This window comes from Drosophila ananassae, chromosome 3L, assembly GCF_017639315.1.
Source record: "Drosophila ananassae strain 14024-0371.13 chromosome 3L, ASM1763931v2, whole genome shotgun sequence".
In the NCBI taxonomy this organism is placed as follows: Eukaryota; Metazoa; Arthropoda; class Insecta; order Diptera; family Drosophilidae; genus Drosophila; species Drosophila ananassae.
In genome coordinates this window covers 24,616,419-24,643,988 of record NC_057929.1, presented here as the reverse complement: position 1 = coordinate 24,643,988, position 27,570 = coordinate 24,616,419, and the positions used below count along the sequence as shown (strand labels likewise).

Genomic DNA, 27,570 nt, shown 5'->3' with positions numbered 1-27,570 from the left:
TTTTTACACTAAATTGTACATTTTTTTATCATACCCTATGTACCCAGTGTCCTACATATAGGACGCCTTCAAAAGACAATAATTGAATAAATGCTTTTGTTTTTCAGTTTAAGGATTTTTTTCTTACTTCATTTAAAGCTAAATAGACTAAAAAATAAAATTATTTTTCCGCTGAGCGAGATATGGGTTTATCTGGGCCAAAAATTTAAATGTGATAAATGGCGGTTCTAATTCGAGCATAACCAAAAAGAGCGCGATGCAATGAAATTGTTTTCGGGCCTATTTCGGGTATTAACGGGCGGACCACAAAAAAAAGCCCGGCCTATGCCCACCTCTACTCTACACTGACACTCTACATATACAAATTTAATTTTTAAGAATTGCATTTTTCTTATTGTTGGCTTAGGACAATTTTACTCATGATGAACCAAAGATACATTAAAGATGTTATTAAATAGTGGCAATTTACTGAATCCGTTAAAGTTTTCGTTATAAAATAAATACTTAAAAAGAATTAGTCGTCTTTGATCGATTGGTCGTTTCAAAGCTTTTCTATGGGAAAAAACTATTTTATAATCGGCCAAGCCTCGTTTTCCAAAACGAGGTTTTAAATGCGTTAAATGCGGAAATTTTTTATTGAATTTAAAAAAAAAGTATTTTTAGTCAGATTTAAAACAGAAGCTCATATCTATAGTATACATAGATATACCGTCTTAGCCAATGATTTCGATAAAGTGCGAATTTTTGGTCTTGTATCACTTTTTTTCACAGCGGTATCTGTCTGTGTATTGTATTCCTTCTGTTTTGCTATTAATAGTTTTTAATAGCAGCCGAATAAATAGACGCGTTTCAAATCAAATTTTCAATATTTTTATTTGGGTTCAATTTAACCCTAATCTATGCGGCTCCAATCAATTCCAAATCACAACAAACGCATACCAAGAGCGCAGAAACTCTACCACAGCTCCCCAAAGCTCATACGCTACAAATAACAATAAAGCGCATGCAAAACTGGGAGACAAAACAGAGACGAATACATGCTGATAAAAAAAAGCTGCAGCTAAGCATATTATGATTATTTTCATGCATTTTTTGGTGGCTGCTTGGCCCAACAGCTTTCTTCCATTAAAAATTTTCTCCGTGCGTTCTGAATGAATAACATACTAAACGAAAGGTATTTTTTTTATTAAAAAAATCTTTATCCAAATATTTGCAAGAAGTCATTTGGTTGCAAGAAATTTGGGTGAGAATACAACAAAATTTTGATTCACTTATTTGGGGATTGCACGTTGGTGTCACCAAATATTTCGTTAATCTCACATTTTACTCAACCTAAGGAACCTACAACCGAAATTTTATTTTACTAAAAATAAAATTTCGTGCATATATGTATAATATATGCGAAAAGGTTTTTTTGGCCGGAATGAACGATTTTTTATTCATAAAATACAATAATGATCCCACACTACTGTTACTTGGCAAATTTAAATATAAAATCAGCAAAAAATAATATTCAATTTAAATTCGATCTGGCTACGCCCTTTCTGTCCGTCTTTCTGTCAGATTCTACGCGAATAAGCCTCTCAAGTATCTAGCCTCTCAATTTTATACCTGATACTACCGAAAACAGGGCAGGGCTTCAGTAGTAGCACCATTCTACATAGAAACTGTATAAACGTATAAGCTCAAAAATCACATTAAATTATCTTATCTACAAAATTAGATTATGGTTGGTGGATAATATCCAATCGGTGCTGAACTGAAATATAACTGAATGATCACACAAGTTTGGTGTTCTTAAAGTTAGATAGAAGATTTATAGATTTAAGATAAATTTAATTCAGATTATAATAATTCCATTTGATCGTCCAACTATGTCAGATAAAAATCCACTCCGATTAAGCTTTTAATAATTCTTTTCTTATTACAAATAATTTGTGTTTATATGCTTCTAGATGGATGGACAGATTATAGAAATCAAAATCGGTTGCCCGGAGATCGGACAACCACACAACTACAGCTACTTAAGCCAGCACAAGCGTACCACGTTCGATTGTATTCAGAAAATGATATAGGTATTAGTGCACCTAGTGATGTCCTATTTATAGTAACGGACTCTGAGGTTCCATCTGCTCCCCCAACGAATGTGATGGTAGATTCGTTAGGTCCTCAACAGGTAAATATAAACAATGGGTATTGCAATTGGGGATTGCCTCATAATAAAGTTATGTTTAGTAATGTAGTCAAGGCCCCAGATAACTGGAGAGAGAGGTAATAACTAAATTGCATTCTTCCATATTGCATTCATTTTAAAACATTTTTTGTATACTTGTTTGCAGATTGACTTCGACAAATTTAATTTTATTTTCTATCAATTTGTATACCAATAAAATATAGTGCTGCAAAAGTTTTGTTGGGACTTGTGCCAGCATCAAATATCATAATTATCACTAATTAATTCTCTCAATGTAACTAGCGGTCCACTAATTGCCCGTTATCAGCTGTTCCATATTCTTTGATTCTCCCAGATTCGCATGCGCTTTGTTGTTCTTTTGTAGCGCATGCACTTTGGGAGCTTTGGTGGAGCTTCTGCGCAAGCTCTTAGGTTTTTATGCACTTGTTATTCGGCATTGTTATGGATCGGCCGCGGAATTTTTTTTGGGGTTAAATTGACCTATAATAAATTGAAATACGTATTAAACCTCGCCTTATTAATTCGGTCGCTTTCAAAACGCTAATAGCTCAACAGATTTAAATATTCTTCTTTCCATCTGAACCAGAAACATTGCTAAAGAAAGACGACGTCTTGAAGGCGTCCAACCGGTTGAAGTTGAGTTTTGTGCAAAAAATTATCAGGAGTCAGGACATCCAGATCATCTGGGTTTTCAGAGAAAGGCTAAAGGTCGCGAATTATTCACCGCAGCAATATTAAAAATAAGCAATGCAACTCGTCGGCGTTTATTACAGCCAAGCCTAGAACCCTGTAAAAATTATACTTTGCTGTCTTAACAGAAGTTTTGGAGACGGAGATGAACGGGAAGCGATTACCTTCCATTCAATGACTCTGGAAGGCAAAACCCCGGAACGCTCTCTGTTGCTCGTCGCTAAGAAATATCCGCTTGATAAAAAAAAAGTCTTTGTCGTAACATAAATGAAAAAGATGGTGTAATACTTTATGGGGGCTTTGTTGCGAACCTCCGACTTATACGAGAATGATCACAAAAATCAATACCGGTTTCATCGAAGACCTTAGACTTTTTTTTAAAGAATATATCCCATTACATGCTCCAATTAACGAGGCTTCCTAAAACATCTCACATGTTTATTTATGGCCTTAAGCACTCTTTCTCCCCCGAATAGGCCAATGCAAAATAGCGCGCAGGTTCTGCTCATAAAAGCTAACGATTGTGCTTTGCGTCACCAGATGGCTTCTTGGAGATAACTGGGTAACGACCATCGTTATCTAAGAATAAGTTCTTGAGCCGCCCGTCTATTCTAAGCAATCCAAATGAAAGAAAGAAAATGTGATATATAGGACAACTCTATCAACTCAAGTGTGCAACATACTTATTATATCACACTAATAAGCGCGCTGAAAATGAGGTAGCTTATTTGCATAACGCCCCGTGGTTCGTATATGCCAATTTCACCAACAAAAAGTGCTAAAGCTGGGGCGAAATGCTAAAGCTAGCTTCTCGATTTCTATCGTCGAAGGCTAGTCCTATGCCTCTATAAGAAAGGGCGGCCCCTGTCACCATAAACTGGATCCGATCAAGTCAGAAGGAAGGGATCCACGGGATAAGATGCCAGCTCGATTTTGCGAATTAGGCACATAGCGCAACTCCATGGAAAGATTGATATTTGGATGGCTGACACGTGATTGGCGACGAAAACGTTAAACCTGGCAGGCTCATCTCGAATCCAGGATAACACAACTGACGAGTCAAACCAATAAACATACTTCGCCATCATTTTCGCCAACAACTCAGCTCAGCAGCATAGGAGTCGGCTCTCTGCTCCTGGCGACCTGGAAACTACGTACACACACGCTCAGTAGGCTTCAATGCTGGCGTCACAGAATCCATGAATCTGCACGAGAGCTCCAGAAGTAAGCGCCAGCCGCGGATCTCCTGCACATTAGATGTGACTGAAGTTCTGACAGATCTCTGGCCACTCTGTGTAAAAGGAAAGGAGCATCTGATCAGAGGAAAAATCCCACGGTTAAAAAAGACTCCCGAGCCTCTTCCGGCACGCCGGTCAAAACGCTAGGCGCTGAAATTTTCCTTAATATGCAAACAACCGCTTCCCTGGTATTGCCACCAGAAATGGTCCTTAGCCAATATAGAAGTAATCGCACAGATAGATAGAAAGTCGGCTTTGATCCATATGTAACGGTGTAAAATTTATATGTTTGCGGCTCATCCAGAGATGAATCTAGCCACAAAATGCTCTACATGTAGATTTCTGTCGAGGCCATCCTCACACAACGGTAGACTTGACAGATTTCGCCAGTCAGCGCCACCGGATGCGAACGAACCCTAAGCAGGATTTGAAAAGCTACGGTTGGATAATGCCACATATTAAGATGTCATTCAAGAAGTAATCTGCCACACAGTGATGTGGCACAAAAAATTTGCAATCCCGATGCAACTGTGGCGGAACCAAGGACCATATGACCTAGGTAGATACTTCCTTATAACAGCCGAATACTGAGGGAGCAGTTCCGGCTGATGAGACAGCCTCCTCTCCAACGATTGGAAACGACGTTGATCCTTTGACTATGAATCGCCCAGTACACCGCGGTATTTTTTATTGGCAACCTGACTGAAATGCACCACTCTCTAACCGCATGAAGTTCTTAGCCTCTCGCAATCCAGTTCTTCCTTTGATGCCATCAAAATCGAATCGGTGCAATTTTCCACTTCCCGGAACTGGCGAGAGCTGTTGATCGAGCCGCTCGCCTAAAGTAGCTTGGGGGTTGACTAGTCGCGACCGCTCAGAAAGAACGTTCGTTTAGAAACGATTTTATTTTCGATGTAGAGTAAACCAGGAGATAGACAAATTTTCTCCACACAAATCATCTCGAAAAAAATCCAATTATTAACTGAACTCGCTGAAGCTGGTGAAAATGTGGGTCCTTTAAATTGTAGCTTTGTATAGCTTTAAATTGTTAGAATTTTTCCAAGAGCGGACTTCTAATACAAAATTGGGCTTAAAGTCAGTGATACTATGTCTGGTACATCAGCTGGTAGTATGCAATCTGGTAGGTGGTCGTATGCACTAGTAAGCAACAAATCCGTCACAATACTCTGCCATAAGCCCCAGCTGCACGAAAACCTATTTTTCTCCAAAGCTTGGTAGAAATGTCTTCTACACTCACTTAATGTAACCACGAGCCCAGGACCATTCCAGGACTATTCGGACCCCTTGCTCTCCTCTCCTTTTCAAACATCCTGAACACAAGTTCTAAATCCAATCGATTTCCCCCTCTTACCGCTGAATATTCAGCACATTCCCTCAAAAATTCATTTTCCTCAAAAGTCATTTCCGATCGTTCAGTTATATGGCATTAATAGAATGTAGTCAGGTATTAAATCCCATGTATTAAAGTCAGTGGAAGTTTTTATTTGTGTGCTATAGGTAATCAGTTTGTTAAATCGGGTGTGCAGAGGGTTAACCTGCATAACATCCTGCATATTTAAAATTAAGCATTTTTTCTTTCTTTTATTATACCCTTGTAGGGGGTTTAACGCAGTGAAGCACACATCTTGGACCCTATAAAGTATGTATATTCTTGATCAGGATCCTTCTCCTGAGTCTATCTGTCTGTTTCTACTAGTGTGTCAGTTTTAAAGCTCTCGACTTGAAATTTTGCAGACACTCTTCTCTTATTTGCAGGCAGTATATGGAGGTGGCAGAATCGGTCGACTTCAATCTCCTCTTCCTTTCTCTATGCTTGCTTTATTTCATCATTTTATTTCATGTCGTACGAATTAATTATGATTTAAAACTGACTATATTTGTCACTGTCGTACGAATATATTAAGACTTAAAAATGACAATTCATATTAATTCTCGACATATATTATATTTAAACTGCTACCTAGCTGTTAGGGTATATCAACATCGGCTGAAGTTATCTTTCCTTTCTTATTTTCACAATGTTTGTGTTCATCCGTAGAGCACTATTGTCGATCTTGAACTCGTGGGCGTAACGCTAGGACACGGAGTCGTAGTCAAAAGCATATTGAAAGTCTGACTAAATTTACCTGGCTTATTCCTTAGTCCTTCTGGCGGGAGCAACAGGCTAAGTAGGTTAGGCTTAAGTACCACGAGATGATGCTGAGTAACGTGCCGTTTAACTCTGTATTCGCATCTATCTTTATTTCAAAAGAAAATATCTTTTATAAGATGCTAAAAATGCTAAACCCGATGTCTGGGCCGAAAAGCGATTTTTTTCAATTCGCATACCTTCTTTCCGTTAGTTTCACTGATACATTGACGAAAGTTTTCGGTGGTCATCTGTTGCCAAATACCTTGTTTCTGTTTTTGTTATTAATAAGCCTCCTCTGGTTGCTTGTGTTTCCATACAATATACAGTGAATTCGTCCTCTTCTACCAACGGGATACTCGTGTGGAACATCAACAATGTTCGGTTTCTTTCACCTGTGTGCTCGCCAGTCGATACATTTCTCGAGCTGTCTCACCTGTGATTGGTGGGAGGTGTACTTGTATTTTTGTAATAACCTGCCTTACTTGTTCCACTGAGACCAATTCTGGGCTTAATTTTCTTCGTGTGCCCCGATTAGTATATTTAATACTGAATCTTGGACTCGGCGAATGTCCTACCTTGATTCTTGACAAGCTGGCTTCTAATTCCTGCATCCTTTTTACCCCTTGCAGAGGGTATTATAATTTTGGTCAAAAGTGTGCAACGCAGTGAAGGAGACATCTCCGACTCTATAAAGTATATATATTCTTGGTCAGGATCACCTCCTCCGATATAAGCATGTCCGTCTGTCCGTAGTCTCTCAGTTTTAGAGCTATCGAGTTGAAACTTTGCACACATCCTTCTTTTTTTTGCAGGTAGTGCATAAGTTGGAACGGATTGATCGGAAATGTTGGCACCTAGTGCCAAGACCTACTACCTAATCAAGATGCATCAGCAGGTCACGATATACAAGCATCAGACCTACTAGCCTATTAATAATGTAAGCATAAGCCAATACCCAACCTACTAACTCGGCACTAGTCGATGGCTCCGGAAGCGGGAAGAATGACCGACTGACCGAGGCAAGCCGAAACCAGCCAGCGAAGCCGAAATGCGTGTGGAAAGCAGTACGTGAACAAACAACCCCTGAGTCAGCAGACTCAGAGGTGGGTGACCCTGGCATTAACCTTAGTTTTAGCACGTCCAGAACTTTGACCTTTCTTAGATTTAATGATGTATAATTTGGCATCTTATATAAGAGTTATTCTTCTGAAATAAAGACAGTTCCGAAATCAGAGTCAATCGTCTCGTTACTCAGTGTCTGGACCACGGCACTTAAAATCAACCTACTTCGAGTGATCCTGTGTAAAACGGTTCACAAGTAGAATCCGCGGCATACCAGTCTACTTCTAGTGTTGCTCCCGTGAAACGGACCACAAGTAGACCCCGCGTCACCTTATTACTTCGCGTGTTGCTCCCGTGAAACGGACCACGAGTTGATCCCGCGGCATACCAGTCTACTTCGAGTGTTGCTCCCGTGAAACGGACCGCCAGTAGACCCCGCGGTACCTAACTACTCCAAGTGTTGCTCCCGTGAAACGGACCACGAGGAGACCCCGCGGCATACCAGTCTAGCTCGAGTGTTGCTCCCGTGAAACGGTCCACCAGCAGACCCCGCGCTATCTAACCTACTTAGAGTGTTGCTCCCGTGAAACGGACCGCCAGTAGGACCGGCCGATAAGGAATCAGCCGAACCACCATACCACCGGTACTTGAGGAAAACCACCCCAGGACTTCAAGCACATCAACTCATGCCTGATCACAGCAAGCGTCTGGCAAACCCGAGCACTCCCTTGCAGAATCCAGGTAAATTTAGTCAGGACTATTTACGGTTTTGACTACGACTCCGGGACCTACCGTTACTCCCGTGAGTTCAAGTTTGACGTAGTTGCCGCATAACGCTCTACGGACGAACATTTGGTGACCCCGATGTGATCCTTTAGGATCACAACTTGAACACAAACCTCAACGCAATTTAACTCAACGAAAAAAAAAAAAAAAAAAAGAGAGGAGAGATACATCGCAACAATGGGATCAGAATCAGACAACGTAATCCAAATGCTCATTGATGAGAAAATTTAAAGCAACATAGCCATCCAAAGGCTAATAAGAAACTTCACTAAGGACTCCGCAGAGCGTAAACTCAAGGGAGGATACTTCGAGGAGAAACTCAGACAGCTCACTCACTCATGGACCCAGTTTAAAAAAAATGATGCCTAGCTCCATGAGCTAGCACTAAGTCCTGAGAATGAGTATTTCACAACGGCCAAAGCGCTGAAGAGCTTGTGAAAAAATATGAAGCAATATTTTCGGATGGAAAACAGGCGAAAATCTCGAGCCAAAGGCACAATCATCACGAGGAAACGAAGGAGAAGACCTTCGATTAACATAAACGAAGACATGAAGGACGATTAGACGATATGGAAGACTTTCTGTGCAACCGCACCGAAGGACGGGAAGTTTCCACACACGTCAGACAACACATGAAGGAGCTATGGAAGGAAATCGTCACGGGATACCATGATCTCATCGACCTGGAATCAGGCATAAAAAATGATGGACACACCGATGACAGATTTCAGGTTGTACGAGCAGAATACTTTTCGTTTTTGAGCGAAGAATCGCAATCAACTTCAGCATCAACACAAAAACCCGCGATTGCACCTCCGTTTGTAATACCACCAGTAGAAATTCCAAGGTTTGACGGAGACTACGACATTGGCTACGATTCTACGAAATTTTTAGACTACAGCGATGCAGTAAAATTGCGTCATTTGGAGAATCATGTAACAGGTGAAGCACAAAACCTAATCTCAACGTCGATTGGACAGACCAAGTACCAGGATGCATGGCAACGACTAAAGAATCGATACCACAATGAACGGCTGTTGATTAAATCCGCGATCCAAGAGCTTTTCGGACACCCCAGAACAAATGGATCAGCGGACCAGCTGCGCAGCTTACATGATACCGTGCTCCGAACGGTCGCCACTCTCGACGCACTCAATGTGTCAACAGACAACTGGGACCCAATCTTGATACACATCATTGAGGAAAGATTGGACCCACACACGCTGTCATCTCTAGAACTAGCCGTCACCGATCCAACCAATCGACAATCTCTGAAGCAGATGTTAGAAAACCTTGAGCGTCAGGCAACCAGTCAAGTAACAATGCAGAAAAATACGTCGGCTGCTCCACTTCGATCCAGTTCATCACGATTGGTGTGTTCAGCCACAGCCCTGCTTACAGATAAGCCCACCGTTCTGTTACCAACCGCCCAAGTGGCAATACATGGCCCAGCCGGAACCCATCAGCAATGCCGCACACTCCTAGATTCTGGATCACAGATTAACATAATCACCAGAAGGATGGCTGACACACTTGGACTACAATTGGAGCCATCAACCCTGAATATCGCTGAACTGGGAGGAACAACTAAAAGATCACGAAAAAAAGCTGTGGTGACCCTATCATCATTAACCACTGACTTCGAAGATCAAATCAACGTCGTTGTACTACCGGAAATAATGCCCAATCAACCAACCCACCCTATTCAAGCGCCAAGAAATATCTCACCTCGGTTGCGCTTAGCCGATCCTGAATTTACGCAGCCCCAGAAAATTGATCTGTTGTTGGGCGCCGAAATCATCTCCCAGCTTATTTCGCGCGGTTCCCACTGCATACGTACAGCCCACCTCCCGCCCAACCGACCGAGGGGCGCCTGGGGGAGCCGAGGGGCGCCGAGGGGGAGTATAGTATAGAAGTTTAAATAGAAGGATTATAAAAAAAACGAGGAAGAATTAGTATGTTCTTGTAGGTAATTTAAAATGGAGGTTTTCAAATTTGACTGGGAGGAAAGAGAAATAATATTATACAGACCATTGTAGTTCGAACATAAAATCCTAATGGGATCATGCTGTGCATATGTCGATCTACAATGGCTTAAGAATAAAGGACTAAGTTTCTGGTCCTTCTATTCGGAACGTTAAACTGTAAGCGTGTTAGTAAGTGCTGGCTATCTACATCACCATTAATAAGGTTCTGTAGGAAAACGACACCCAGCATTGTTCTACGGTTTTTTAAGGAGGGTAAGTTTATTAGTAGGAGTCTACTATTATACGAAGGTAGGTGAAGATTTGCGTCCCAGTTAAGTTCCCTAAGAGCAAATAATAAGAAGTTTTTTTGTACGGATTCTATGCGGTCTTGATGAACACCGTATTGGGGACACCAGACACATGAACCGTACTCCAGTATCGGGCGGACCAAGGATATAAATAAGCTTTTAGTAATGTAAGGGTCGTTAAATTCCTTTGCCCATCTTTTAATAAAACCGACAACACCTTTAGCCTTATTAACCATTGAAGAAATATGGTCGGAAAATTTAAGTTTTATGTCTAAGAGGACACCAAGATCATTAACCTGAGTTAATTTTTCTAAGGCAATCCCAGAGAGATTGTACGAAGCCTGGTGAGGACTAGTACGATAAAAAGACATAAGTTTGCATTTTGATCCATTAAGTATTAAGTCATTAGCTAAACACCATTTTTGAAAATTGTCAAGATCCGACTGGAGTCTGTTTTGGGCAGACGGGAACTTATATTGGAGACAAAGCTTAACATCGTCTGCGTACATTAGTACCAGCGCGTTCGTTATGGATGGGGGCAAGTCATTTATAAAAAGAGTGAATAGTAATGGGCCAAGATGGCTTCCTTGAGGGACACCAGATGTGGCACGGACTAAGCGGGAGTATTGATTTTTAAATAAGACTCTCTGTGTTCTTCCATTTAAATACCTGGAGATCCACGTAATGAGGTCGGTTGAGAATCCCAAAAGATTTAGTTTACTCAACAAGAGTGAGTGATTAACTAAATCAAATGCTTTACTAAAGTCTGTGTAAATAACATCAGTTTGAAGTCCCTTTTGGAAGCCATCTAAAACAAAGGATGTCAACTCCAATAAATTAGTGGTGGTTGAGCGACGCTTAATGAAACCATGCTGACATGGAGAAATTATTGATGAGCATAGGTGTTGCAAATGAGGAGTTATTAATTTTTCGAATAACTTTGGAATCGCTGACAATTTTGAGATGCCTCTGTAGTTGGCAGCATCGGATTTTTTCCCCTTTTTGTGCAGAGGAATTATGAAAGATTCCTTCCATTTAAGGGGGAAAATCGAAGATTCTAAAGATAAGTTAAATAGTTTTTGAAGAGGTTTGCACAGAGCCCTAGCACAGTATTTTAGCACACAGGCTGGTACTCCGTCGGGGCCTGGCGAATAAACTGGTTTTACCTTTTGAAGATCCAATACTATATTGTTTTCAGAAAGAAATGGAACAAATATACTATTAGTTGGTTGAATGTTGTAAGCGTATGGCTGATCTGAAGTGTTAGGAGGTAAATAAGTTGTTTGGAAAAATTTTGCGAATAAATCCGCAATGGCCTGATCCGAAGTCGCTGATAAATTTTGATACGTAAGTAGGGAGGGAAAAGATACATGTTTACGCTTCGTGTTTACAAAGTTTTAAAACTGCTTGAGTGAACTGAATCCGACAGCGGCGAATATAATTTTTATAACATTCGGCGTTATGCACGGAGAAATTTAGCCGAGCTATTAAGTATCTTGAGAAATCTATGCTGCTACAGGTTCTTTTATATTTATTTAAAAGCCTGTCTTTATATGTTTTTAATTTAGTTAGGCACCTTGTAAACCAGGGTGGATTATTTGTAGCGGACGGATATTTCCACGGCACGCTTAAGTCAAAAAATGAATTTAATGTCAAATAAAATTTATCTAGGATGATATTTATATCAGTGCATGCCAGAATATCGGACCAGTCAAAAGTATCAATTAATAAATTAAGTTTACGAAAATCAGCCTTACGAAAACAACGAATCTTCTTTGATACGCAGGAAGTCTTCTGATTGACACCAGAATTGGTTTCAATTGAAACTTCAAGCGTTGGGTGGTATGGATCTTCAGGGGTTGAGAGGGGCAACGCTCTGGAAAGTGTGGTACTATTTGGATCAGATACAAAACATAAGTCAAGAAGCCGACCTAACGAATTTCTAACATGGTTGATCTGGCCTAGGGACAAGTCAAAGATGCCCGTCGTGAAATCGTGATGGGTGGAAAGTGATAAGAAAGTTAAATTTTCAGTAATTGACCAATTGAGTTCTGGTAAATTAAAGTCGCCAAGAACTATCAGAAGGTCAATATCTGACATAAGATTGGTAACAGCCTGTATAGCCGACAAGTGATGCCAGTATGTGGGCGGCTCGGAAGATGGTGGAATGTAAGAACATGTAATAAACAATGATTGAGCAGACAATATGACTTTAACGCAAATAAATTCGAAATCACCAAACTCTGGTAACTTTACCTCTTCAGAAACGAAATTGGAGTCAATAGAAATTAAGACTCCTCCTCCTCTTCGCAGAGGTCGGTCACGTCTAAAAGTGGTGTACCTACTTGGAAAAACTTCGGAGCAAAAGATCTCCGGCTTTAACCAAGTTTCAGTAAAGACTATAATATGGGACGCAAAGGAAAGACTATCAGAATAAAGTCTAGGGAGCTTGCTACGTAGGCCCCGACAGTTCTGATAGGTAAGATTGATAGAACGTGTTAGTTTTTTGAAGAGTCGGATTGGACAGATGTTGGGAGCTTGACTCCAGCAGGCTTCGAGTTTTTTTTCTTTACCTTACTCGGCTGATGCTCTTGTACAAATATGTCCTCTGGCCAGAAGCCAGGCGAACATATTGTCACAAACATCGGCACTGGCACACGTATCATGAAGGATGACATGCGCCTCGAGTAGGAGTATTTAAATTTCCTAATGTCTTCCACTCTAATAACGGCCTTGGTTTTGGCTTTGATATAAGCCGAGATATCAATCTCCGAGGTATCGGGGGCTAGCCGTGAGACAAATATTTGTCTAACAGGTGGTATTACCTGTAATGGTTTTGGTGCCTCGGACGGTAATACCGCGGCATCAGTCCGTTCCGGGGGTCCGGGCGGCGGGTTACCATTTCTAGTGGAAGCTATGGGGGTTAATTCAAGGGTATTCCTGGGAATCACTTGGAGTGATGCCATGGAGGACAAAGCAGACAAATTTTGCTCTGCTACGGTAAATTCGGGTGCTAACTTTTCATTTACCGTCCCTGCTCTTGGAGTAGCAAGGGAAATGAGCGGCTGCATTATTGCGGGAGGATCCAGCTGTTCCGCGATTACTGGAGCGGCAACTTCCCTAGTAGCAGATTTTTTCCGCTTAGGAGATTCATTCAACAGCTGAAGGCTATTGAATTGAACATCCAGCGCACTGAGTTGATCGTTGATTTTTCGGAAACCAACGATCAAATCTTTAAACCCACTCTTGGTCTGTCGCATGAATGATCTCATTTCATCTTGGACAGCTCGGCACCCACTGCAGCAATAATGGAGGCCAACACGGCGGGATATGGCATCTGAGACAGATGCAGTAAGGCCAGCACATTTGGCATGTGAGACACTTTCGCATAGCCAACAATAGATGCTGGCCTGGGACGCAGATATCGGCTTATTGCACGATTTTAAAGAGCAGACAACATTATATTCCATTTTAAAAAATTAATTAGCAAATTAGCAAAATTTAATTTATAATTTTTAAATATTCTATTATTTTTTGTTTTTTATTTTAAACAAATAAGCCTTCAACCACTGTACCAACTAAGGTTAGTAAAAGAGTAGGTAGAGGAGAGTGTTAGTAAAGAGAGAGCTACGGGAGAGCGCAAGTGTAACGAAATGCGCGCAAATAGATAAGAGCAGAATTAACTGCAAAAATTAAAAAGGCAGAGAGTAAAAAAAGAAGCAGAGCTATATTTGGATTGCGAGTTTTTAATTTTATTAAATGCTCACCCAAATATGGCACTGCACAAGCGCGAAGCGATACGGGTATAACTTTAATATTAAGACACAATATTAGTAATGAAAACAAAGTGTTTAAATTAAGGTTTCAAGCCCGCGTTTGGCAAAAATAGAATTTATCGCAAGCGCAAAAAATAATCACGACCGTTCGCTATGAAGTGAAGGAAGAGAGTGATGAGGCCACAACAGACATATTTGGGAGAAGGACAACCACTACTAAAAAATACCGCGCTTGGATGGATTGTCATGGGGCCAGTGCGACCGGAATCAGCTCCTAATAGCAAGGCAAAACAAGTCGTCGGTAATACGACGGCTTGGACACCGGAAGCTAACGAGCCACGAAAAAGTTTGATTGCATGCGTCGGCAAGGAGCAAATAGTAAAATCCGGAAGAGTACATAGTTCCCCACTCATTGCGGATCAACAAGAAGCTAACGAGCCACGACAAGATCGACAAGGAGAGCCGCAGACGGACCCCAATCCACAAGCCCAAGGTTGTCAACTCACAACTGAAGAGCACAGAGTGAAAGGGCCAGTAACCAAGGAAATTCAAGGAGTAGAAGTCACCTCCTATCTGGCATGGGTAACATGCATCTCCGAAAGGGAGCAAGAAGCAAGGTCAAGAGAGGACCAAAAGTCCTGTATGCGCACTGACCAACCAGAAAAAAGGTGTAGTACTTCATGGGATGCCCAAGGAGAATGGTTGCGCAACAAGGCGAAGGAGACAACAGGTCGGATAGAATTATCGTTGGTAGATCTCACCCACATGATTCAAAAAATTTTTTTTTGTAGTAATATTAGATTTTAGTAATTAGTTTTAAGATCCACAATATTTTCTAGCGCAAGGGTACACATCGGTTCACTAAGACGGTCCAACAAAAACGCACAGCCCCTATTATTGAGTACCTCAATGGGGGGGGAGAATGTTGGCACCTAGTGCCAAGACCTACTACATAATCAAGATGCATCAGCAGGTCACGATATACAAGCATCAGACCTACTAGCCTATTAATAATGTAAGCATAAGCCAATACCCAACCTACTAACTCGGCACTAGTCGATGGCTCCGGAAGCAGAATCAGCGTGATCAGCAGGAAGAATGACCGACTGACCGAGGCAAGCCGAAACCAGCCAGCGAAGCCGAAATGCGTGTGGAAAGCAGTACGTGAACAAACAACCCCTGAGTCAGCAGACTCAGAGGTGGGTGACCCTGGCATTAACCTTAGTTTTAGCACGTCCAGAACTTTGACCTTTCTTAGATTTAATGATGTATAATTTAGCATCTTATATAAGAGTTATTCTTCTGAAATAAAGACAGTTCCGAAATCAGAGTCAATCGTCTCGTTACTCAGTGTCTGGACCACGGCACTTAAAATCAACCTACTTCGAGTGATCCTGTGTAAAACGGTTCACAAGTAGAATCCGCGGCATACCAGTCTACTTCTAGTGTTGCTCCCGTGAAACGCACCACAAGTAGACCCCGCGTCACCTTATTACTTCGCGTGTTGCTCCCGTGAAACGGACCACGAGTTGATCCCGCGGCATAGCAGTCTACTTCGAGTGTTGCTCCCGTGAAACGGACCGCCAGTAGACCCCGCGTTACCTAGCTACTCCAAGTGTTGCTCCCGTGAAACGGACCACGAGGAGACCCCGCGTCACCTTATTACTTCGCGTGCTGCTCCCGTGAAACGGACCACGAGTTGATCCCGCGGCATACCAGTCTACTTCGAGTGTTGCTTCCGTGAAACGGACCGCCAGTAGACCCCGCGGTACCTAACTACTCCAAGTGTTGCTCCCGTGAAACGGACCACGAGGAGACCCCGCGGCATACCAGTCTAGCTCGAGTGTTGCTCCCGTGAAACGCACCACAAGTAGACCCCGCGTCACCTTATTACTTCGCGTGCTGCTCCCGTGAAACGGACCACGAGTTGATCCCGCGGCATACCAGTCTACTTCGAGTGTTGCTTCCGTGAAACGGACCGCCAGTAGACCCCGCGGTACCTAACTACTCCAAGTGTTGCTCCCGTGAAACGGACCACGAGGAGACCCCGCGGCATACCAGTCTAGCTCGAGTGTTGCTCCCGTGAAACGGACCACCAGCAGACCCCGCGCTATCTAACCTACTTAGAGTGTTGCTCCCGTGAAACGGACCGCCAGTAGGACCGGCCGATAAGGAATCAGCCGAACCACCATACCACCGGTACTTGAGGAAAACCACCCCAGGACTTCAAGCACATCAACTCATGCCTGATCACAGCAAGCGTGTGGCCAACCCGAGCAGTCCCTTGCAGAATCCAGGTAAATTTAGTCAGGACTATTTACGGTTTTGACTACGACTCCGGGACCTACCGTTACTCCCGTGAGTTCAAGTTTGACGTAGTTGCCGCATAACGCTCTACGGACGAACACCATAACTTTGATGTTTTTTAAGTTAGAGGGTTGGGAGTTTCCACACATGCTATATTTGAATAGATCGGCCGACTATATTTTATAGCTGTCATAGAACGATCGGAATTCGCATAACTTTGGTGTTTTTTAAGTTAGAAAGATGGGACTTGGTAAAGATTCCATTTTGGGAAAAATAATCCTATTTGCCAAATTTCATAGGGATCGGCCAACTATATCCAATAGCCGCCATATAACTGAACGATCGGAAATGAAACAACCTTAACTGCAAGGATATATCAACTTCGGCTCCGCCCGAAGTTAGCTTTCCGTTCTTGTTTGAGTTTCGATTGTTGTCCTTCTCATATTGATGGTTGTTGGCACCTAGTGCCAAGACCTACCCTATATTCTCACTGAGTAATCTGATCTAATCAATATTCATCAGCATTGTTTAGTAATAATTAGTAATAATTAGCAATAAGCATGAAACAATATCCAACCTAATAACCCAGCACTAGTAGAAGGCGCCAGAAGCAGTAATCAGCAGTATCAGCGGGAAGAATGACCGACTGACCGAAGCAAGCAAAGCCAGCTAGCAAAGCCGAAATGCATGAACAAGCCATCTGAGTCAGCAGACTCAGAGGTGGGTGACATTCTCATTAACATTGGGGGAACATAACATTGACCTTCCCTAGACTTAGTTTAGAATTGTTCTTCTGAAATAAAGATAGTTGCGAATACAGAGTAGATCGGTTCGTTACTCAGTGTTAAGGTACGGCACTTAAAACCAACCTACTTCAAGTGATCCTGTGTAAAACGGACCACAAGGAGGACTCTCTTAAAACAAACCTACTTTGAGTATTGCCCCTGTGTAAAACGGACCTCAAGTAGGACTCTCTTAAAACTATCTACTTCGGGTGGCTCCTGTGTAAAACGGACCACAAGTAGCCTTCGGTATCTATTCTACTTCGAGTGTTGCTCCCGTGAAACGGACCAAAAGTAGAACCCGCGTTACCCAACGGACCACAAGTAGGATCGGCCGATACGGAATCAGCCGAAACCCCGTACCATCTGTACTTGAGAAGAACCAACCCAGGACTTTAAGTATCTCACATCAACTCCAGCCTGATCAGACCCTTGCAGAATCCAGGTACATTCAGTCAAAACTTGTATACGTTCTTTGATTACGACTCCGGGACCTCCGTTATGCCCGTGAGTTCAAATTCGACGTAGTGGCCGCACAACGCTCTACGGACGATCAATGGTGATATTCAGGATTGATGTTCGATTTTCCACTATTTGATATGTAATGCCTTCTTGGGGTCTTAGTTTATCAACGACCTTCTCGAATCGTAACTAATCATCCAGCAGTCCGAAGAGACCATTCGCCATATTAACAATGAGCACTGAACAGCTCCGCGTTTCTGTCGTTGATGGTGCATTAACTGGTGGGCGTCTTGGATTTCTGCTTCCTCCTGTTCCATTTCCCCCACCATCATCATCGGGCCGGGCCACTGCCTGCACCTGACCCCAAGAGAAGTTTAAGAATCGCCTTGCGGAAATGCAACGGTTAGCAACGGAGTGCTTAGGAATAATTAGTCTTTTTGTGGACGCACTTGAGAGCAGAACATATTTTTATGCCTTAAAATCATGGTCAAATCGTGTCCTTCAAGGAAATGGAGCCCGAAAAGTAAAATTGATATAAAATATTAAGAGAATGAAATGAAAAAAAAAATGATGATGCCGTAAAAAATGATAATGGTGCCATTAAAATATATTAATAAATTGTGTTGCCGGTGAACTACGAACCCGAGACGTGCAATGGAGTAGAGGTGAAGTAGATTTGAAGTAGAGGGAATTTATTGAAGTTTTTAAAGTAAATTTGTCACATAAAATTAATTTAAAAATTTTTAAGCATGAATACCAAAGTGACTTAAGGCGACATTGTACATCTCGGGCTATGAAGCAATTTCTCGACTACCCCCTGCGGCGGTTTGCCGACGGCATATCCGTGAGTACAAAAAGTTTTGAAGTTCGGTGAACAGAAAAGGCACAAACCAACTACCCACTGCTTTTACTAAAGTCTTTTTCTTGTAATCAGAATCTCAACTTACTGAAACAATCGGCTTAAAATCAAAAAACCCGTGGGTAAGTGAATTATTTTTTACCTTATTTTCCACAATAGTAACACTTTATGAATAGCCTGAATTGCCTGAAATAAAAACCTCAAACCGCAACCACAACTTCAGCTTATTGATCCTGAGTGGCTATAGAATTTTTTTCTCACTCAGAAACCGTAAACCTCAATCGCTCTAACCCTTTTTGCATCTTTGAAATACACCTTTGCAAGGAAGACTGATCCTCCTATCAAGTTACACTCCTTTTTATGTTTTTATACCTCATGAATTTTTTATTCTCTACGATTCATTGCCATCGGTTTATCTTCGGTGATTTCCTGTAATATTCTTATTAGGGAGCTTGTAGCCATACGTTGACGACTCTTTGTATCCCCGCTTCCGCATTTAATATAAAATAAACAATAGAGGAGAGCCACTTTTCTGTTGTGTTGAACATTGTAATGGTCACCTATGCTGCCCATTCGAGTTTCAAAAAATTAGATTAGAATAACGTCTAATCTTAACGAAACTCTCCACTTTTATCGATAGGGGGTAGCAATTTTTTTTATTCATTCTAAGTTGCATACTAGGTGTTCGTACTTACCTTGACATTAGCCCCCCCATCAGCTTATTATGTGGCTGCATAAGTCTTTTTCTTTTTTGAGCTGTCAAGCTAAGCAGACTCACACCTTAGTACCAGCTACAACATATATATAAAACAATACGGCATATATATATACGGTGAAGCACGTGCAAATTGATCACAACAAAATAAAATCTGTAAAATCTCAACACATCATTGGGCAAAGAATTAAAGCAAATACATCATTAAAGTCGCAAAAAAACCTAGCCTGGGATCAGGTAATGATTTTCAAGCTCGCCAGCCGAATTCTCATCCCAACCTTGTTTCCATAAGGCGTCTTCTATGGCCGAGAATCCACGAGAGTCCCACCCGCACCACCTGGATTCCATACTTGGATCATTACACCTAATTTTTATGGATCAGGATGAGTAACCCTAACGAAAAAAAAAAAAAACACCCACTGAGTCCATCCCGTCTCCAAAGATATTGAAAAGAAAATGTAAATAAGGAAAGGCATGCAAAAAAAAAAATAATAATATTAATAGGAATAATGTAGTTGTAAGATATATGTAAGAAATTCAACCTCTCAACTAATCAGCCCAACCTCTACAAGACTCCAACATGAAGGCCTTCATCAAATGGGGTGAGTGCAAAAAAAAAGAAAAAAAAATATAAAACACAAAATATAACTACCTAAAAGTGAAATTTTTAAAAGATCAAAATGTGGAGGAGGTTAAAATTCTAAGAAAAAATTTGTAAGATTTAAAAAAAAAATAAAAAATATGTATAAAAACAAATTAGCTATCAATGGGGCAATTATGCTATTCTGCCATGCCCATATAAATAACCACTAATAAGCTCAGTCAAGCAGATAAGCAGACAGCAGGTGCTTGTTTTTTTTGCTTTTGTCATTTGTTTTTTTTTTTTTTTGCTAGCCTAAACCTTAAAGTGCATTCGAAATCGAATAGAGTAATTTAGCATCTTGAAATTTGTTGTAAAATTTTAAAGTTCAAATAATGAATAAAGTCAACCTTATTATTCAATTAAATATATAAGATGAGTTTAGCCAATAATGTTAATTTACTAAAAATTCTAAGATCATATTTGAAATGAACCGAAAATTACCTCTTTTTTTATTGTGTAAGACCCTAGAGTAAGATATATTTTGTGAATATATATTACTTTAAAATGGAAGTATGAGTGAGTAAGTTCTTATTTCCGTGACCTTGGAAATGGGAGTAGAAATGCTAATTGGGGTCTTAACCACAATTTTCGTAAGACTAAGGTAGGGTGGGTAGTGAAACCGTGTCCGAATTTTAACATCATTGTCGGCACATTTTTTATACCCTTGCAGAGGGTATTATAATTTTGGTCAAAAGTGAGCAACGCAGTGCAGGAGTCATCTTCGACCCTATAAAGTATATATAATCTTGATCAGGATCACCTCCTGAGTCGATATAAGCATGTCCGTCTGTCCGTAGTCTCTCAGTTTTAGAGCTATCGAGTTGAAACTTTGCACACATCCTTTTTTTCCTTGCAGGTAGTATATAAGTCGGAACGGCCGGGATCGGTCGACTATATCCTATAGCTACCATATAACTGATTGATCGGAAATGCCTCAACATTGGTGTTTTTTAAGTTGGAGGGTTCAGACTTTCCACACATTTTATATTTGGCCAAAATATCTTGTCTACAAAATTTCATAAGGATCGGCCGACTTTATCCTATAGCTGTCATAGATCGATCGAAATTGGCATAACTTTGATGTTTTTTAAGTTAGAAAGATGAGACTTGGTACAGGTTATATTTTCAGCAAAGTTATCTGATTTGCCAAATTTCATAAGGATCGGCCGACTATATTATATAGCTGTTGTTGGGGTCGAAACAGTAGAGAGAACCAATAAATTATTTTGTATCAGCCTTTACCAAGAATAGTCGGAAATTCCGAATCCGAAGTGTAGGGTGCGGAGCGTAGAGACGAAAACGGCAATATAATCGTCCCGCTCTGGCACACGGTACGATCTCTTTCTGGCATACTTATGCAAAAGCGCTGAGAGACATATGGAAACGGAGATCAGGAATTGTCCCGTTATTGGAAGTCTTGGAGATTTTCTCGGTTGTGTAGCAACGAAGTTAGCTTATTGGCAGGTCGTTCACTTGAATTTGCGATAGAGAGAGTACCAGACGTGAAAAACTGACCTGCGTAAATTAAAAAAAAAAGGCAGCAACCACGTGCTAAAACAGCTTTGGAATTTATAAAATTTCCAACATCTCTAACATCAGTATTGGGAACATCTCTTGCAACAGTTGAGAATACTAAGATTGCTGAAAGGTAAATATAGTGGATAGATAGTGAACAGATCAGTGAGAGAATTTGTATTACGGTGGGAAAGCAACCAGTATTGCGATCTCCACCGGCCGGTTAGCCTCGCGCACGTCGCGTAGCGCGTTCGCGCTTTTTATCAATGTGGCAGTTGCCACTGGCAAAAACAAAGACAACCGGTCGGAAAGGAAGCAAGTGAGGAAAAAAGGAGTGGAAAAAGATCGAGTGTAAGAGGTCGAGTACACGTGGCAACCTAACCCTAAACTGATGGCGTAACAGAGCAGAGATGGCGTAACAGGGCAGAGTAGTCTAAAGCAGCAGTTTTCACAGCAGCCAAACTTGGGACTCACTCATCCTTGTGCCAGTGTGGCATGAACTCATAACCACGTGATCTCGCAGATCCACCGGTCCTAACCGCCGCACTTCACACCCCCGCGACGATAGAAGCACCATTTTACAGAAATCTGCATCTTCGATGGGCCCAACGAACCTGCATCGCCGGAAACGAGCGTAAGTCCGTAAAAAGTGAATATATATCTATCTATATATATATATATATAAATGTAACATATGTTAGTGAATGCGGTGACAATTGGTACATATGACAGCTAGGCTAAATTAAAGTAAGATGAATTTGTAGTATTATTTCTTTTGTTCCTTAAGTTGGATTTCCTCAGTTTATTTTTGAGTTTTCTATATTTTGATATGGCGCAAAGGCGTATGGAGTGTATTTTGATTTGATTTAGTAAAGATAATGAATATTATAATGGAATAGAAGAGTATTATCTGGGTCTGGGGCTTATGGTGATGCAGTTTTCAGGAAACTCTGAAGTCGTTTGAGTCTGTAGAGTACATTACTCTAGGATACCAAATAGATTCACATCGAGGTATCAAGGTAGGGAGGGTAAAGACCAGGGGAGCGTACAACATCTCAGCCACCCCGATCAAGCGAAAGTTTTCCTGTACGAACAGTGAAGTGCACTTAAATAATTATTAGAGTAGAGTGGTGTTATGTAGGAAGCTAGGAAGAACCCACACCGTTCCGACGAGCTTAGAACCGAGCAACGCAAGAAGTGCACGCCCCCGAAACCTCCTACGCACCGTGGGTAAAGACGATGTTTTTCTTTAACGATGTGGTAAAGCGAAAGGGAACAGCAGCGTACGAATACTTGCTCTTACTAACTGGATACAACATATAATAATTTAGCGCCCAACCGTGCGGGGCCCGAAGACATTTTGTAAAGAATGCATGACTACGATTACTCGATTTGACGCCCAGAGCGGACATTGAAGCGAGGATTCTAGTTAGGGGTAGGCCCTGAAAGTAAGTTGTGAGACTCACTGTGTTGCTCAATTGTTTCAGAGTTTTTTTTTAAGTAATTAGTTTCAGTTTAGCGTTCAGAAACAAGCTAAGAGTCTGACAGGAGATATATGTAGTTCTGCGCATAGGAACTGCGGCCGCGATTCGAGTATTTACGGATCGGGACGACCACGCAACAACAGTGACTGAAGCGACTTTCTTAACTTGGAAATGAGATTTAGCTAAAGATTTTATTGTGGTATTGATGAGGTGGTTTAGGATTTTGTATCTAGGAATAGCGCCTTATTTCGAGACAATCGGAATGGTCGACCAGATCAAGCGGACACTTCATACCGGATAATTTCTAGCGGTGGAAGCATGGAATATTTGTTCGTGGAGTTACATCCTTCGGAGATACATCCTTCGATTGAGTGGTACCGGATCAAGGAAGCCATAACCAAGCCGTTAAATCAACATTAACTTTGATGATTTTATTAAAAGAAGTAGGATTCAGGGAATCAACAGTAGGAGTTATACTGTAAACAGCAGTTCAAAGCACAGACCCTAAGAAATCAAACACTTTTTGTAGTTTTTACAAGCAAAATGTCAGTTAGACACAGTAATTCGAATCTGGCAGCAGCCACCAACGAGGACATGACGGCGTATGCAATGTATACGATGCCTATAGTAGCAAAGGAGCTTAAAGCAACTACGCGATGCGGTCACACGTTCCATAATCAATGTATACGAGAATGCTTGATGCAAGCGAGCCAGTGCCCCGTGTGTTACACCGAGTGCACGGCTGAACAACTTTCCTTATCGCGCAACAATTTGTTGGCGGAGTTATCAGCTGCAGAATGCGTAGTCGAAACGGCACCATCCGGCAGTAATAACAATTTCGTAGATGTAGATTCAAATCCAAGCAGTAATCCTGCTAGGACAAGATCACGTAGAGGTAGGCCCGTAGTAGAAGAGGAGCTATACAGCGCACAGGGATGACGCTCAGGTCAAACCGACAGAATCACAAGACAGAACGCTTAGAACAAAGCCTTGACACGGAGTCAGTAGTAGATACGTCGAGATCAGAAAATATTGAAGAGATAGGCAAGGTAGTTCAAGCAACTATGCAAACACAGCAGCAGCTACTGAAGCAAGACCTCACGCAATTTATTCAGTCGCAATTTGCAATGATGCAAATGGGGAACCAACCCCACAGTCCTAAAAGACGGAGGTCTGAGAACCACACACAGGTTGGTAGTGAAAATCCAACTATAGTATCTGGGGAGAACAGCCATCATCAAGTAGGACCGTATAGGTGGATCAGATCCTTTTCGGCAGTCCAGCCCGAGAAAGTACCAAGTATCATTCAGAGTTGGCACATTAAGTTCGATGGTACGAAGGAGGGATTACAAGCCGAAGAATTTCTTTATCGAGTAGAAGCCTTAGCTAAGCAGAATCTCAGTGGCGATAGACAGCTTTTGTGTGATCACTTACACCTATTCTTTATAGGGAAAGCAGGTGAATGGTACTGGAATTTCCATCGTTCATTCCAACGTTTCGATTGGAGAGAATTTGTAGGGAATTCAGGAATAAGTTCAGGGACAATGAGTCGGATATGGATATCTGGGAGTTAATCAATAACAGGCGGCAAGCAGAAAAAGAACCCTTCGAGGAATACCAATTCCAAGTAGAGAAACTCATAGCCCGATTGAATACCCCGATTACAGAAGAGTCATTGGTGAAGCTTCTTATTAGACACTCAAAGCCATCAATCCGATATGAGTTAATGCACTTGCACGTGCCCACCTTAACACATTTAAGGGCGGAAATTCGCACCCACAGCAGTTTTGCAGACAGATGCGATCTTAAACAGGGAAAAGCAGCTATCAACAGACTTTGAACATGATGGTTGCAGCGAAGTTGCAACGGTTGCAGCAGTACAACGAAAGCAATTGAAGTGTTGGAACTGCGACAAGCTCGGACATCGCTTCGACGACTGTCTCGAAGTTTGCAGTATCTTTTGCTATGGATGCGGGGCCAAAGATTCTTACAAGCCCCGATGTCAAAAGTGTAACCCATCGGAAAACCACAGAGGGGATGCGACGAACCACGTCAAAGCGTCGCATCCAAGACAATAAAATCCGATAATATTACTCAGACAGAATTTTTGTTAAGTCACGGGAGTACGAACTTCTACGGGAGTCACTTCTACGGGAGTACGAACTTAACAAAACCTTACCGGATAGATCAATACTGTTCAAGCCATATCATATTCGCGAGGAAAATTATAAGGCAGCAAGAGAGCGTATCCTCGGAAACGTTAACTCTTGTGCGAAAAGGGCGAGGCGATCGAAAACGAGAATACAACGATTTTGGAGGGAAGTTCAGACTTGTCGACAGAAGTTAGTTTCAGCGATATTTTTAAACTCAGATAGCAGGCTATACACAGAGATTGAAATAAAGAAGAATCTATACGTAGCGTTACTGGACTCAGGCGCGTCCATTAGTTGCATAGGCAGTAGAGCAGCCAAGGAATTAGAAACTCAATCGAAAATGCTCAAGTGTTCAGTATCCGAACTAACGGAAAATAGAGAGGAAACAGCGTAGGAAGTAGCTAAAACTCATGTACTGTCAACCAGTCAGAAACAGATGCTAGATTAATCATAACGAAGTTACCTTCCTATGAAAGAAATGGTTTAGGGAGAACACATGTCCTGGAGCATAGCATTGATGTTGGAGATGCAAAGCCCGTGAAGCAGCGACACTGGCCGATCTCACCAGCAAAGGAGGATTTAATGTTCAAAGAAGTAGAGAACATATTGGCATTGGGAATTATAGAGGAATCCAAGAGTCCGTGGAGCAGCAATTGCGTTCTTGTTAGAAAGGGACCCAAGGTTCGTCTATGCTTAGATTCCAGAGAAGTGAACAAGCTCACGATCAAGGATGCTTATCCACTACCTCATGTGGACGGTATTCTTAGTCGCTTGCCACCAGCTCGCTACATTACTGGATTAGATATGAAACACGCGTTTTGGCAGATACCGTTAGAAGAGAAATCACGGCAATACACAGCCTTCACGATTTCTAACAGGCCATTGTACCAGTACAAGGTAATGCCTTTCGGTCTCTGCAACGCGGCTCAAACTCTGTGCAGATTGATGGATATTGTGATACCACCAACGTTGCGCACAAGAGTCTTCGTATATTTGGACGATTTGCTAGTTTTGTCCGAAGATTTCGAGTCACACATGACATTGCTCGAAAAAATCGCAAGCCACCTGCGTAAGGCAAACCTAACAATAAATACAGCTAAATCGAAGTTTTTCATGACAGAGGTTAGATATCTGGGATATATCAGTGGGCACGGCCATTTGAAAGTTTTTTTTTTTTTTTTTTTTTTAATTAAACTTTGCTTTTATTTATTGGATCTTCTCTTAATTTTGAGACTAACAATAAGTTTTCAAATCTTAACATTAACATTTAACTAACAGTAGACTAAGACTGCATTCTGGTTGCACGTTCCTCAAGACGGTCGCTGGGTGGGTAGGTCATTCCGACGAAGTCGTGATTGGTTACTCAACCTTGTTAGACCTCTCGCCAGGTGGTTAGGGTGCGACAATAGCTTGCTAAAGTACTTTTCCTTCTGTTCTGCGATCACATCTTTGACTGGAAGAATGTTTAAGTCGCGATGTATGTTTTCGTTGCGAACGTACCACGGTGCCCCGGTGATTGTTCTCAAGATCTTCGACTGAGCTCGCTGGACTATGTCAATATTGCTATTGCTGGCATTCCCCCATAACTGGGAGCCGTACATCCATATAGGTTTAAGTACCGAGTTATACAGCAGGACTTTATATTCAAGGCAAAGGGGAGACCGAGCGTTGATAAGCCAATGAAGGCTGCTGGCTTTTAGCTTTAGGTGGGTTCTTTTAGCTTCTATGTGCCGACGCCATGTGAGTCTTCTATCGAGGTGTACTCCTAGATATGTTACCTCGTTTGCTTGCGGGAGTAGGGTGTTGTTTAGCGTAAGGGGCGGGCAGTTTTGCCTATTCAAGGTGAACGTAACGTGCTTGCATTTTTGTTCGTTTACTTTAATTCGCCAGTCTGATAGCCATTTTTCAACATCCACCAGATGAAGAGCTAGCTGCGCAGTTGCTTGCATCGGGCATTTTGAGCGGCTAAGAATAGCTGTATCATCAGCAAACGTAGATGTTGTTAGTCGTGTGCTTGTCGGGATGTCTGCTGTGTAGAGAACATATAATGTTGGTCCGAGTACACTTCCTTGAGGAACTCCGGCTCCAACAGTGAATTCGTCAGATATATCTGTGTTGCACCTCACAGCAAATTTTCTGTCGTAAAGGTAAGACTCTAAAAGCTTGTGGGTATTACAAGGGAGCATTGTCTTGATCTTGTACATTAGACCTTCTAGCCAGACTCTATCAAATGCTTGAGAGACATCTAGAAATATTGCGGTACAGTACTCGCGTTTTTCGAATGCATTCCGAATTTCTGCTGTTATCCGGTTGACCTGCTCAATTGTTCCGTGCTTTTCACGAAACCCAAACTGATGTGACGGGATTCCTTCCTGGATCCTTAGGTATGTGTTTATTCGAGTCAGAATGCATTTTTCAAAGAGTTTAGATAAGCATGAAAGTAGGCTTATAGGTCTATAAGACGTGGGAATTGTGTG

The 27,570-nt window shown here is 41.7% G+C and overlaps 1 protein-coding gene across 3 annotated transcripts in view; it reads left to right on the top strand.

Annotated features, from left to right (window-relative positions):
- LOC26514435 (Down syndrome cell adhesion molecule-like protein Dscam2) overlaps window positions 1-27,570 on the top strand; it is a 1,172,063-nt gene that overhangs the window by 1,077,618 nt on the left and 66,875 nt on the right. For 2 of the 3 annotated variants that reach the window (XM_044715440.1, XM_044715439.1), the window contains one exon: window positions 1,956-2,176. In XM_044715440.1, coding sequence (XP_044571375.1) covers window positions 1,956-2,176 — 221 coding nt within the window. Of the gene's footprint in view, window positions 1-1,955; window positions 2,177-2,235; window positions 2,272-27,570 lie in introns of those variants that run through there. The other variant, XM_044715441.1, reaches the window with a different exon arrangement.